The 12,769-nt window shown below is 42.1% G+C and overlaps 1 protein-coding gene across 3 annotated transcripts in view; it reads left to right on the top strand.

The window, feature by feature from the left end:
- The first annotated feature begins 271 nt into the window (after positions 1-271).
- The window catches only part of ACSL5 (acyl-CoA synthetase long chain family member 5), a 30,108-nt gene continuing 17,610 nt past the window's right edge, over positions 272-12,769 (top strand). The window contains exons 1-2 of one of the 3 annotated variants that reach the window (XM_081912063.1): positions 272-405; positions 12,053-12,241. In XM_081912063.1, the coding sequence (XP_081768189.1) occupies positions 12,086-12,241 (156 nt within the window). In that variant the 5' untranslated portion in view covers positions 272-405; positions 12,053-12,085. Of the gene's footprint in view, positions 406-5,111; positions 5,208-9,002; positions 9,161-12,052; positions 12,242-12,769 lie in introns of those variants that run through there. The other 2 variants (XM_081912064.1, XM_081912062.1) reach the window with 2 other exon arrangements.

A 12,769-nucleotide genomic window follows, 5' to 3' on the forward strand; every position in this document is an offset into this window, starting at 1 on the left:
GAAAGATTCAAAATTCACCAGTAAAAGCATGCTGGGTTACGTACTTCTGCTTTAGGTATTCTGATAAGCAGCTGGCGAAAGCTAATGCTGGTTTTTCAACTTTAGACACCCTACAAATTTGTAGAGCTATTGTGTAAACATTAACTGCTTAGCCTTTTGCTAAACAGGCATTTTTCACCAGCTCAAATTATTCCATCTGTTTGATCACGTCAAGCCCCACCCTTGAACCTGCTACAAGGTATGTTCAAAGATTGCAGAGTGCAATGCTGTTGCTTTATTAGAGCCCTCTGAGCATGGAGGACTGAAGCAGATCAGCTCCAGGAACTACTTGTGAGAGGAGCATGTGCTAAACCTCAGTGTGGGACAAGCTTTCACTCACTTTTGTGGTTGATCAACAGGAAGAAGGTAAGCATTGAAATTAACTCTCTCCCAGTCAACACCCAGTGATGCTAAATAGCTTGTTTTTGCTGTTTAAAGATTATGGGGAAACAAAATAGCCGATAGCTGTTAAACACTGGTAGCGGATTAAGAATTGGTATATCTAAATAATAATAAAAATACTGTTAGTGTCGGGTGAATACAAAGCAATCGGATGACGAGCAGGTGATCTAACAAATAAGTCTGCAATCATAAATGAAAAACCTGATTCTAGACTGCACTGAACCCAAAATTTCATTTCTGTATCATGACATAAGTTTTTTAAAGACTTCTCAGAGGGTACAACAACTCTATCAGTTTTGAAGATGCCATGAGAATGCCTCTCATTTCCTGTATGAATCCCCCTGGAATTATTCATTTGAATGATCAATGGCTTATATCTGCTTTGGGAGCCAATCTCATCAGTAATTAATTCCTTTTTTGAAACCTCACTGTGTCCTTTTCTTGAAAGCGAGAGGAAGAGTTGTTCCACTTGTACCATTCAGTGACTGTTTATTATTATTATTATTATTATTATTATTATTATTATTATTATTATTATTACTGAAGCTACATATGGCAATTAGAGATATAGATCAATACAGATCATACACAGCTTTCTCTTTGTACAGCGATAAATGGTACCAGTGAACAATGTTATACAAATTGAAGGTCATACATACAATTGGTTAAACTGGAATATTTCGTCATATATCACTTTACCAACTCTTTGATTCTCCTCTCATGTGCTGCGCTGATGTTGTAAGCTTCAGGTAACATTGGACATGGTGCATTCTTCACTTTTTGCACTATCCTTCTGAATCTCTTGCACAGCATTATTGACATAAAGGTAGTGATGCATACAAGTGTCAGTCTGGAAAAGCTGTGAGGATCAAAGACAACGAATTTAATTATGGAAGTACAACTGCTTATTGTTGTTTTAGTGGGAAAGTTGGGGGTTTTTTAAAGTACTTTTGTGCAATTTCAAATCCTGCCTTGCCCGGAGGAACCTTGTGCCTTCACACTAGGAAGTATTGTAATGAAAACTCATTGCAGCCATGCTTACTGCCAGCAAGAAACAAAGAGTAGTTCCCACAACTGTTTGCAAAAGCACATGCCGTATGATGTCACGACTAGATAAAAAAGGATATTGAACAAAATGCTTAGAATTATGGGAAGCAGAACTACCGTATTTTTTGCTCTATAGGACGCACCTAGTTTTCAGGGGGGAAATCAAGAAAAAAAATCTTATTTCTCCCCTCCCCAGCCCCAAAGAGCAAAGAAGCCAAGACAGCGAGCGGGATGGATCCTGCTCGCTGTCTTGGCTTCGTTTTTAGCCGCGCTTCCCCTGGGGGCGGGGAGCTGCAGTCCCTTCTCCCTCCTGGGAAAAAGCCCGCAAGAGCCGCGTGAAGCTTGCATACTGCTCTTGGGGGCTTTTCCTGCCTGCCTCCCCCCTGCACTCACTCCATAGGACGCACAGACTTTCCCCCTTAGTTTTTAAGAGGGAAAAAGTGTGTCCTATGGAGCGAAAAATACGGTACTTTTCTGCTCTGATTTTGATGTGTTAGCCTGAGTCAATGTACTAGTGCTAGGGAAATGATGGAGCGCCAACAGAATTTTCAGGGCTCATTATGTCGACTGGACCCTCCATTTAACATGCAAAAGAGAATATCAATTGGCATATATTTGGTGTTGTGCACAAAATTGTATACCATTTTAGTGGGTTGGGTGGAGGGCCCAAAAATATCTATCAGAGACCACACAACAAGCTATTAGATGTTTGACAGACAGATTGTCAACAGGTGAAGCATTTCCCATAATGGAAATTGAATTTCTGCCTGCCACACAGCTGTGAAAAGCACAAGATGCCTGCCTTCCCCAGTGCCAACCCTGAACAATGCAAAGAATTCAAGTTTCATGAGCTGTAAACCAGTTACATTACTGTAATGTCTTTCATTAGTTTGCCTCTGGCTGGCAATACTGTATTCAGTGCAAAACCAGGCATGGCGTTTCAGGTGGCAGGTGTGTATGCATGCTTCAAAATAGATTTAAGATTATCAGTATCCCAAGTTCAGGTGCCCATATGTGGATCAGTTCAATATTAAACCGTTAAAGAACATTTATTGTGCTTCTTTACGATTTAGACTTCATAGTAACTACAGCAATGCTATCAACACAGGTCAGTCACCCTTTTATTTTACTTTGAGAAAAAAGGGGTTTGAGCCTTTGACATGAAGATACCCATAATTTTAGAGTTTATACCAACAGCAAGTTCTTCAACCATTATCCTATTCCACCCTCATGGTTGGGAAAGCAATTATTTCCCCTGCTCCCCATGTTGCTGCTAAAATCAATTCGACAGATCTCCTCCTGTTTATGTTTCCCTAGAGCTGTATAACAACACTGAATAATGTAAAGGTAAAGGGAGCCCTGACCATTAGGTCCAGTCGTGACCGACTTTGGGGTTGCGGCGCTCATCTCGCTTTACTGGCCGAGGGAGCCAGCGTACAGCTTCCGGGTCATGTGGCCAGCATGACTAAGCCGCTTCTGGCGAACCAGAGCAGCGCACGGAAACACCATTTACCTTCCCGCTGGAGTGGTACCTATTTATCTACTTGCACTTTGACGTGCTTTCAAACTGCTAGGTTGGCAGGAGCTGGGACCGAGCAACGGGAGCTCACCCCGTAGCGGGGATTCGAACCGCTGACCTTCTGATCAGCAAGTCCTAGGCTCAGTGGTTCAACCAAGAGCACCACCCGCGTCCCTTAACAATACTGAATACAGAGTGGTAATTCACTACCCTCTCTCAGCACCCCTGTTCTATAACATTAGTACAATAATACTGCACCACTTTGTAGGGCTGATTTAACCTATCCTTTCTCAACCAGAATACCAACCTCCCTACAATATGGATATACTAATGATCGATTTTTGTTGTAGCTGCATTTGCAGAGTGTTTAAAACTAGAACAAAAAAAAAATGCATGCACAAAAAGGAGGGGGAAACACATTGGGCTGATAGTGCATCAAGGAAGACCCAAAATCTGACTAGAAAGAAATAGGAAGCCCTTCCTTCTCCGTTCAGAACCCCTTTTCAAGTATTCTTTTGGGAAGCCTCTGCATTTCATTCTAGCACTCACAGATCTGACTTCATTGGCTAAAAGCACTGAAAGGCAGGGGCAGGTTCATAGCTAGCAAAGCAGTTTCTTTAAATGGTACTTGCATGTTTTGCTTCACAACTTTTATTTTAAAGGAGCCAGAGACGCTGTGCAGTAACTAAAGTTTATGGACTGAACAAGGGAAGCCCTTCATAGAGTTCAGTGCATTCATCCAGCCTTGAAGTTACCAGTGACTGAACTACTATGATCAAACTATCTTGCTCCAGGAATAATCGTAGCTGCTGTATCAGCCAAAGCTGATAAAAAGAACCTATGTCATTAACAGCCTGATAGGCTATAATTAAGCAGGTGTTTCCAGATATGGAGATAACAGGGATAGAAAAGTTTCACCTGCTACATTGTAGGTTACTCTTAAAGTAGCAGAGGCAACAAAAGAGCCGGCCACTTGGAACACAAGTTCCAATGATAAGAAAGAAATGACATTAACAACAGACAGGCAAGTTTCGACACTTACACCAGAGTTTAGGGTTACATGCATGTGTCTCTGTTTTGGGTATTCCTCCTTTCCTGTCTTCTGCCACTATGCCTGCAGGGAAGAGATCAAAAGCCTTTGCTTTCAGGTAATTGCAGCTTATTATACCAACTTACAATTATAAGTGGTAAATCTTAGATATGATTTAAAGAAACAAGCCAACTTAATAAACCATGGTTGGCCTGTTTCCCTAAACCCTAAAACTAATTGGAGTTTGACCAGGTTCAGATAGAACAACAGTCCACAGTTAATGAAAAATCGCCGAGCTCGAAGCTTGCAGTCTCGTCGCTGCTGCCCGAGGCTCCTTCACATAATAGTAAATCAACCTTTCCCAACCTGATGCCCTTCCAGCATTGCTGGACTAGAGCTCCCATCAGCCCCAGCCACCAAGACTAATGGTCAAGGGTGGTAAATTTACAGTCCGAAACAACTGGAGGGCATCAGGTTGGGGAAGGCAGCGCTCAGTCATTGTTTAGCATCATATTCAAACCATAACATAGCTGGGACAAAGAGGGCAAGGAGCAGAAGCAGATGAAGATGACGGGGGTTGAATTATACGATTCATGAACCATCCCATGCACCTGGGATTAAGCTCCATTGAGCTCAGTAGAATGTCTGAATAAATAGGCATAGGCTTGGGGGTGAACCGCTTGGACTTCATCGACTTTCACATACAAACCCCATCCATTTTGCAGTGAAATTAAAAATTATATGTAAGTGAGTTCAGAATAGTTCTTTATCCTGTGCGGGAACTCTGTATTCCCTTGTCACAATTCTAGCCAATTATGTTTGTTTGTTTTTAAATGGAGATGAAGGTCTTAAGCTGGAAATAAAAGCGACCTGTGGACAACTTAGCTTATTTTCTGGTGCTTTTAACCTAAATGCGGTTGCCCACTTCCCTTCCTGTTGCAGCTATCTGGAGCTACGTAAAGCACATGCAAGCAAGTCCCCCCTGAGTGCAGAGCGATTTCCTTCTAAGCGAATGTGCATAGCATTAAAAAGCCTGAGAAAAATGAGTCACTTCCTGCCTGAGAGGCCTCCCTCTCGTGTGAGCTGTTCCCAGCACTTCCTGGAAGTGGCTGCTATTTAAGGCCGTGAGTCTGAGTTTGTTGCAAGCGTGTGGTAGGAGGCTGCTAGCTGGTAAGTGGAAGAAGCATGGTCAGATTTAGTATGTTACAGATCAATTCTAAAGCGTGCCTGGCTTTTGTCCTCCTCCTCTTGTGCGTACTATTGATAACTTTAGAGGTTAGCAAAAGGCACACCGGATGTCTGAATATGGTTCTTTTCGTTGGCGGTTGCTATTGTTTTTACTCAGTCAGTTGTATTTGTATCTTGAGAGGATGTTAAAAGGGTAGAAGGTGGTAATATTGCAACTCTGTGGTAGTGGGTTAGCAACAGTAATTTGCTTAAGACCCCTTTATGCTTCGAAACGTGGCCTTTGTTGCATAGATTTATGTATCTAGATGAGAACTGAACTCAAAGGTATGGTATTTATACCAACACCGTTCAACAGCTGACTTGCTTTTCTACTTGGGTCTTCTAGCAGCAGTTGCTTATCCAGTTTCTATGACAGAGATTCAAAGGTCAAGGCTTGAGTTATCCCTTTATGCAGCACAGACATGCTTATATAAATAGTAATGTAGCTCTGGAGTTTTGGTTTGGTTTTGACTGACTAAAAACACAATTGAAGCTGAGTGAAAGCTTCCACTGTTTTTTATGTTTTGTTCTGGGGAATAAGAATGCTCTGATTGCTGCCGTACATAATTGATGAATAACTTCTAGGAGTTTGCTTGAAATCTTTATAGTTTAGTTTTAACCTTGCTTTGCTGAGGAACATGAAAAATGTCTCATGTCAAGTTGGAACACATGTCCATCTAGCTCCCTATTATCTGCTACACGGCCTGAAAGTAGCTCTCTAGCATTTCAGATGGGAGTTGTCCCTGAAGATGGCAGGAACTGAGGCTGGAAATTTCTGCATGTTCTCTGCCATTGAACTATGGCTTGTCTAGTTAAATAAAAACTGAGTAAAGTTACTGAATCTTGGACAATCTTGGTCCTTATCAGACTTCTGATAAGTGGCCTTTCTAGTTAGCAATGAGTACACTTGTAATATACAAGTACTATGTGAGAGAAATGCTCTATCAAAAGGAGGCTTGAATACCTTTGAGAAGTCTTATATAATGGAGGCATGCTGAATACATGTTCATGAGAACAGAACTGGGAAAGAAAGCATACTACGTGCAATGTCTATGGAATACGAAGTGGGTTGCAATGAGAGCCAGTGTGGTGTAGTGGTTAAGAGCAGTAGTCTTGTAATCTGGGGAACCGGGTTCGAGTCTCCGCTCCTCCACATGCAGCTGCTGGGTGACCTTGGGCTAGTCACACTTCTTAAGTCTCTCAGCCCCACACACCTCACAGAGTGTTTGTTGTGGGGGAGGAAGGGAAAGGAGAATGTTAGCCGCTTTGAGACTCCTGAAGGGGAGTGAAAGGCGGGATATCAAATCCAAACTCTTCTTCTTCTTAAACAACAGGTCATCAACGTTTTTGGACCCATGAGCATGTTTGGAAACTTGAAAATGTTTTGTGGGGGAGCACACCCACAACCACGCATATCCCCTGCTCTTCACTGCAATTCCTACTCCACACCTCACAAGCCTATTCTCGCACACACCAGGAGTGTTATTCTTGCCCCGCTGAATCGGAGACGATCCCCATCTCTTTGTTTAGCCCAACCTACTAGATACTGATGTAAGCAAGAAAGAGGCATGGGTCAATTTGCAGGATGATTTCTCTGGCAACACAGCAGTGTTCAGATGCTGCGTAAGGCAATACTGGACCAGGACAACGTGGGGCAACTTTGCTCATCCCAAATACCGTATTTTTTGCTCTATAAGACGCACCAGACCACAAGACGCACCTAGTTTTTGGAGGAGGAAAACAAGAAAAAAAATATTCTGAATCTCAGAAGCCAGAACAGCAAGAGGGATTGCTGCACAGTGAAAGCAGCGATCCCTCTTGCTGTTCAGCTTCTGTGATAGCTGTGCAGCCTGCATTCGCTCCATGAGACGCACACACATTTCCCCTTACTTTTTAGGAGGGAAAAAGTGAGTCTTATAGAGCAAAAAATACAGTAATTCATACCTCCCATCAGGATTTGTGCCAGAAAGATCAAGGAAAAGTGTGGGTGCATGTTGCAAGCAAGCATAATTTGTGCTGCTGCAAAATGTCATGACATACTTGTTAAGGCATAATCTTTGGCATCTAATTTCTTGGCTTTGTAGTGTTTGAGCCATCACGAGAGAACCTTAACTCAATTTTAAACAGACAGGGTTTTTTCATTAAATAATAGTTTACTAAAGAGAGCATTTCAATCCATACAAGACTGTTCTCCATATAGGTGGGGACAGGAAGCATGGGAAGAATAGCAATAGCTGGATTAATAGATTACTGAATATTGTTTTTGATATCCATCTGTCTTGAGACAATGGACTGTGCCTCCTGGGCTGAAGAATCTCAGTGCCTGTGTTGCTTTTTGCTGTGTTAGCAGCACTGAAGTGACCTCTGTGGGGTGCACTTTTGGACAGTGTGTATGGAGGGTCTGGGCTGCCCAGACAACAAGTCCCCCCTCTCAGCCTCACTAATGTGGTGCAAAGGAAAACAGAGGAATACACTTGGCACCAGCTTGGCTGCAGGAGTTACCGGATGTAGATTGAATAGTATACTTGTCTATTTATTTACATATTTAGGCTGTGTTTATAGGACAAGGTCCTTGCTAGGCAACATACAAACACGCAAGAATGTGTTCAGCCCGGTATAAAAATGACCAGAACTGAATAATTGGCCAGCTAAGCAATGCTCTAATAACCAGCAACAACTTTAATAAGATCCTCTTCATTAAACACCAACTGGAATAGTAATGTATGAGATACTTTTTGCATAATACACGGGTGTTATGGGATTTGGGAGGCAAGAGTCAGAGACCTGTCTGCTTAGATCATCAGGGGTCAACAGACTTTTTCAGCAGGGGGCTGGTCCACTGTCCCTCAGACCTTGTGGGCGGGCTGGGCTATATTTTGAAAAATGAATGAATGAATTCCTATGCCCCACAAATAACCCAGAGATGCATTTTAAATAAAAGGACATTCTACTCATGTAAAAACACACTGATTCCTGGACCATCCGTGGGCCAGATTTAGAAAGTGATTGGGCCGGATTTGGCCCCCGGGACTTAGTTTGCCTACCCATGGACTAGAGTTTTATTAAGGTTTATCCTTCACATAGTCCAAAACATTTGGAGAGCACCAGGTTTGAGGATCATGCTCTACTGCAACACACACACACACACACACACACACACACACACACACACCTACCCTACCCTACCTTGCTCTCCACAGCCCCACCCATCATAGTTGTTCTGGCTGGGCTTGATTGGAGTTCTAGTCTAAAGCACTTGGAGGGTACCAGGCTGTCAAAGGCTGCTTTAATCAGGGTGTGTTGAGTGTGAACAAGATTTATCATATCATTCTGCCTGATAACAGCTAAGGCAGCCTCCAAAACGAAAATTAACACACAAGGTTTTGGTTGTGTTTTTTAAAAAAGGTAGCACTTCTTTTCTTTAAAAAGCAATATATTTCAGCCATCTTTTCTCCTTTTTAAAGTGTTCCCATTTTATTGTTTATTAAATTTCAAAACTGCCCTCCGCCTGAAGCTCACAGAGCGCTTTACATTATTAAAGCACAACAACGCAATACCAGAATAACAAACCAAAACAATACCCCCCTCACAGTTTAAAAGGCCATAGATTGTTTAACAAGATAAAGGTACGTGGAAGAGAACAAGTCCCCCTGGGTGTAGAGCAGTTCATTTGGAGTAGCTGGATAGGCTGTCGCTCCCGCCTCCTCCCAGCATCCTTGGAAGATGATGCGTTAACTGTCCACTCTAGGCTGCAGATGTTACTGTTGGCTGCTCCAACTGCTGGTCTTCTAAGGTTCCGCAATGGCGACAGGGGAAAGTAGCCCCTCTGCTATTGTGCCCAACTTGGCAACCCATTTCAGATAGCAGCCAAATGTGTCTTCTTCTTGGGCAGCTGGGTAATAATCTGTCTCCTGACTTTTCCCAGCAGCAGCGGTGGTGGCTGAAGCAGTGTTGGGGGACAGTGATAACTGCCTGCTTCCCTGGCCTTCCCAGGGATGGATGCAGTTTGTAGCATAGGAAATGGGATGGAGGGATGTTATGGTAGACCCTCCTATCTTTAAAGGACTCTTGGGCGGGAATCTCTTAACAAATACTTAAAGGCCCTTCTCTGTATATGGCTCCCCCTGCCCCAATGTCCTCTGATAATCAAGAGAGGCTCTGCTCCAAATCCCTTGCCCTGACAAAGCTGCTGTTAGCCAGGATGAGGGTGATATCTGCCATGGCAGACACTTCGTAGAATGAATTGTAAACTGCCTTGTGAACTTTGGATGAAGGCGGGCATGGGCATTGAATAAAGAATCATAAATAATGCCAAATTGTTGAGTCAAGTGCCTCAGAGCCCTTTTGTTGTATTGCTACAGGTCGTTGGTAAAGACCTGACTACTGTATAGGGAAGTTTTTAATACTTGATGTTTTACTGTGCTTAATGTTTTAATTTGTTGGAAGCTGCCCAGAGTGGCAACCCGGTCAGATGGGCAGTATATAGATAATAAATGTTCATTCACTGAAATATCATTTGCTGACATAGTCAAGTATGTTGATGGCCATCCTGCAGTTCTGAACACTGTGGTATTTGTTGTAGTTTTCATACTTGTATTTTGATTTTATGATGGGCTTTAATCGGAGGTAGTTACTTGTGTTTTATCCTTTATCCCATTTGTTAGCCACCCTGGATACTTCTGGAAAATTAGGCAGGGTAGATTTTGTTTTAAAACATTAGTAATACAGGTAACTCTCAACTTATGCACATTTAACTTGTGTGCATTCAGCTTTACAAGCTAGGATTTTCAAAAAAATAAAAAGAGAGCAGAAAGAGGGGGTGGGCATTGGGGGGGGGAAGACTTTGGCAATCCCACCTGCCATGGTATCCAATGTGTTTTGACTATATACAATTTTTATTTTATGTGCCATCCCTGGAATGTATCCCTCACGTAAGTTGAGAGTCACCTGTATGTAGCCCATTGTCTCTATACATCTCCTAGTTCTAAAACCTGTCTCGTTCAGTTCAGATAAAAAATGAAAGCTCTGATTATATGGATGTTCCTGAACTCAAAAGATAAAGTCCTTTTGATCTAGGACTATTCTGTAAACAAAGCAAACTTCTAATTTATCTTCATAGCTGATCTAAATCTAGAATGGCCAGATTCACATTTGCAAAATGCACCCGGCAGACCTGGTGCAAATGACACATACACTCAATTAGATTTAGACCCTCTATGCAAGAAAAATCAGGAACAAATGAGTTCCATAAAATCATTATGTTGTTATGGTGATTTGGAGGTTTAATTTGAAATAAAGTTGGGTTTAAGCTTGTTGGTGTTTGGTATTTTCTCTCACACACATCATGGGTGTTGCCTTATATTATGGATGGATATTCTGTTTTATCAATACTATTTTTACAAATTTGTTAAATTTGTTATGGCCTTTGGTTAGAAAAATAAACTTATAAACTAGAACTAGAACTTAGATTTAAATAATTCTGAGCCCAGGAATTTGTTTTCAGTACCACAAATGAACGGAGACAACAGTCCTTCTACATACAACCCCTTTCCTGTTTTCTCCAAGCTTTCTTCATTTCAGTAATGTAATTTAGAGCAGGAAGGGAGTTGTTTTTTTTGCTGTTGCTGAATAGTCCTTGACAATCAACTGCCAATCATCCATAGATCTACCAACAAATCCCGATCTATTGCCCCCAGTCGATATCAATGATATATCAAAGTATGGGGTAGTCATTTGTCTAGCAGCAGTTACTTTGTAAATCTGCTTTTGTGTTGGTGGGGGAGATATAGTGTGAGCTTAGAGGTGCATTGGTATTTGGTTAGCTACAAGGAATGGAATTGTACTTGGGTCAGATGCGAAACTTCAGTGATAAACAGATGTAGTCAGCTCACTTCATCGTTGTGTAAACTTGAACATACTTTGTAGTATAATGACCTCTCTTGATAAATGGGTGAAAAGGGCTTCCTGTATGAGCAACTCTTGAATACACTTAGAAGTCAGCAAACCACACATCCAAGGGCAAAAGTCAGTAGCTGTAGTATGTTACGCAATTTGTGAAAGTGCAGAGTCTCCTTCCATATCTCTTGAAAATGCCAGCAAAGTCCTTGTCAGTGTTTGATGGAGTTGTCTTGGAGCTGGACTCTTTAAACTAATTTTCTTGGTAAGCTTTCCAGTAGTGTATGTGCCCAGAATGACAACTGCCCGTCTTTGGGGCAGGGGCTGTGGAAGTGGGGAACAAAACCATACATGGAAACATAAGTTACATGAACATATGAAGTTGCCTTGTAGGCAAGACCATTGTTCCCTCTAGACAAGTACTGCATGCTCTGACAGACAGTGGATCTCCAGGGTAGGAGACTTTTGCATCATCTAATTCTTTGAACTGCCAATGGTAGGATTAAATATTCAAAGCAGGTGCTGCACCACTGAGCTACTTATGTGTACTTGGAAATGAGCTCTGTAGACTCTGTAGGAGGATATGGAGATAAGAATGGATAGCATATCCTTGGGACTAGAAACATGACTAGAAAGTAGAATAAGTTGCTGCTCTTGGAGATTTTGCAGAATCTACCACAACCAAAGTTAGTTATCTGTACCATGGTACTTACAGCACATCATGATCAGATGCTAACCTAGATGGTGGATTGGTTGCCTTCAGTTTAAATTAAGCCTTGGATAATAATAACTATCTTGGGAACATTTCGTTGTCATGCTACTGGATAACACCTTTATTAAGCTATGTATGAAAAGTTAATTGTGTTCTAATTGCTTTGTGCCTCTTGCTTTAGGCTTCACCACTTTGTCTGCACTGATCCAACAGGATGATTTGGATACTTCAGATCTTGTTTTCACCACTCCCGACTCCTGCTTTGATTGGTCTTGTTACTTTCGGAACTACAGTCTTCCTATGGCTGATAACCAAACCAAAACCAATTGCGGCTCCCGTTGACTTGAAGAAGCAGTCGGTTGGCACTGAGGTAAAAGAAAAGAAAAGAAATTAGCCGCTTTTGGCAGATGAATGGGCTAGATGAAATGTATGAATTGCTTAGCTTACCCTTCATTGGATGCAGTTGTGTGAAATGTACTTGACTTGCTTTGGAAACTACTTGAGATTTATGACCTTTCTCAGTGAGTATTGGGTGGTAGATAGGGGATGGTGGGAATCTACATTCTCCAACAGCCGATATTGTTCGCACGTATGCTGATGGTGCTGTGCACATCTGCATTCTTATATTGTTCTGGGATTCTACTTGAGTTCTAGCCATGAACATTACAGGGAAAACTGACACACTTACCCCCAGAAACATACCTGGGATCAAGAAGAGTTTAGATCTAAACAGAGAGCAGCAGCTGCACAATTTCCTTTGATGCCTGTAAATGTTAAATGCCAAGGCACCCAAGTAACAAAGTTTCCAGGAGAAGAGGCAAGGAAGAGGGAGCCGGCCGGCCATGCCAAATTGAAATGGCCCAGGCCATACCCAACCTGGCCACAGATTGGCTGGGGC

The sequence above is a fragment of the Podarcis melisellensis genome, assembly GCF_964234715.1.
Source record: "Podarcis melisellensis genome assembly, chromosome: 5".
Classification (NCBI taxonomy): Eukaryota; Metazoa; Chordata; class Lepidosauria; order Squamata; family Lacertidae; genus Podarcis; species Podarcis melisellensis.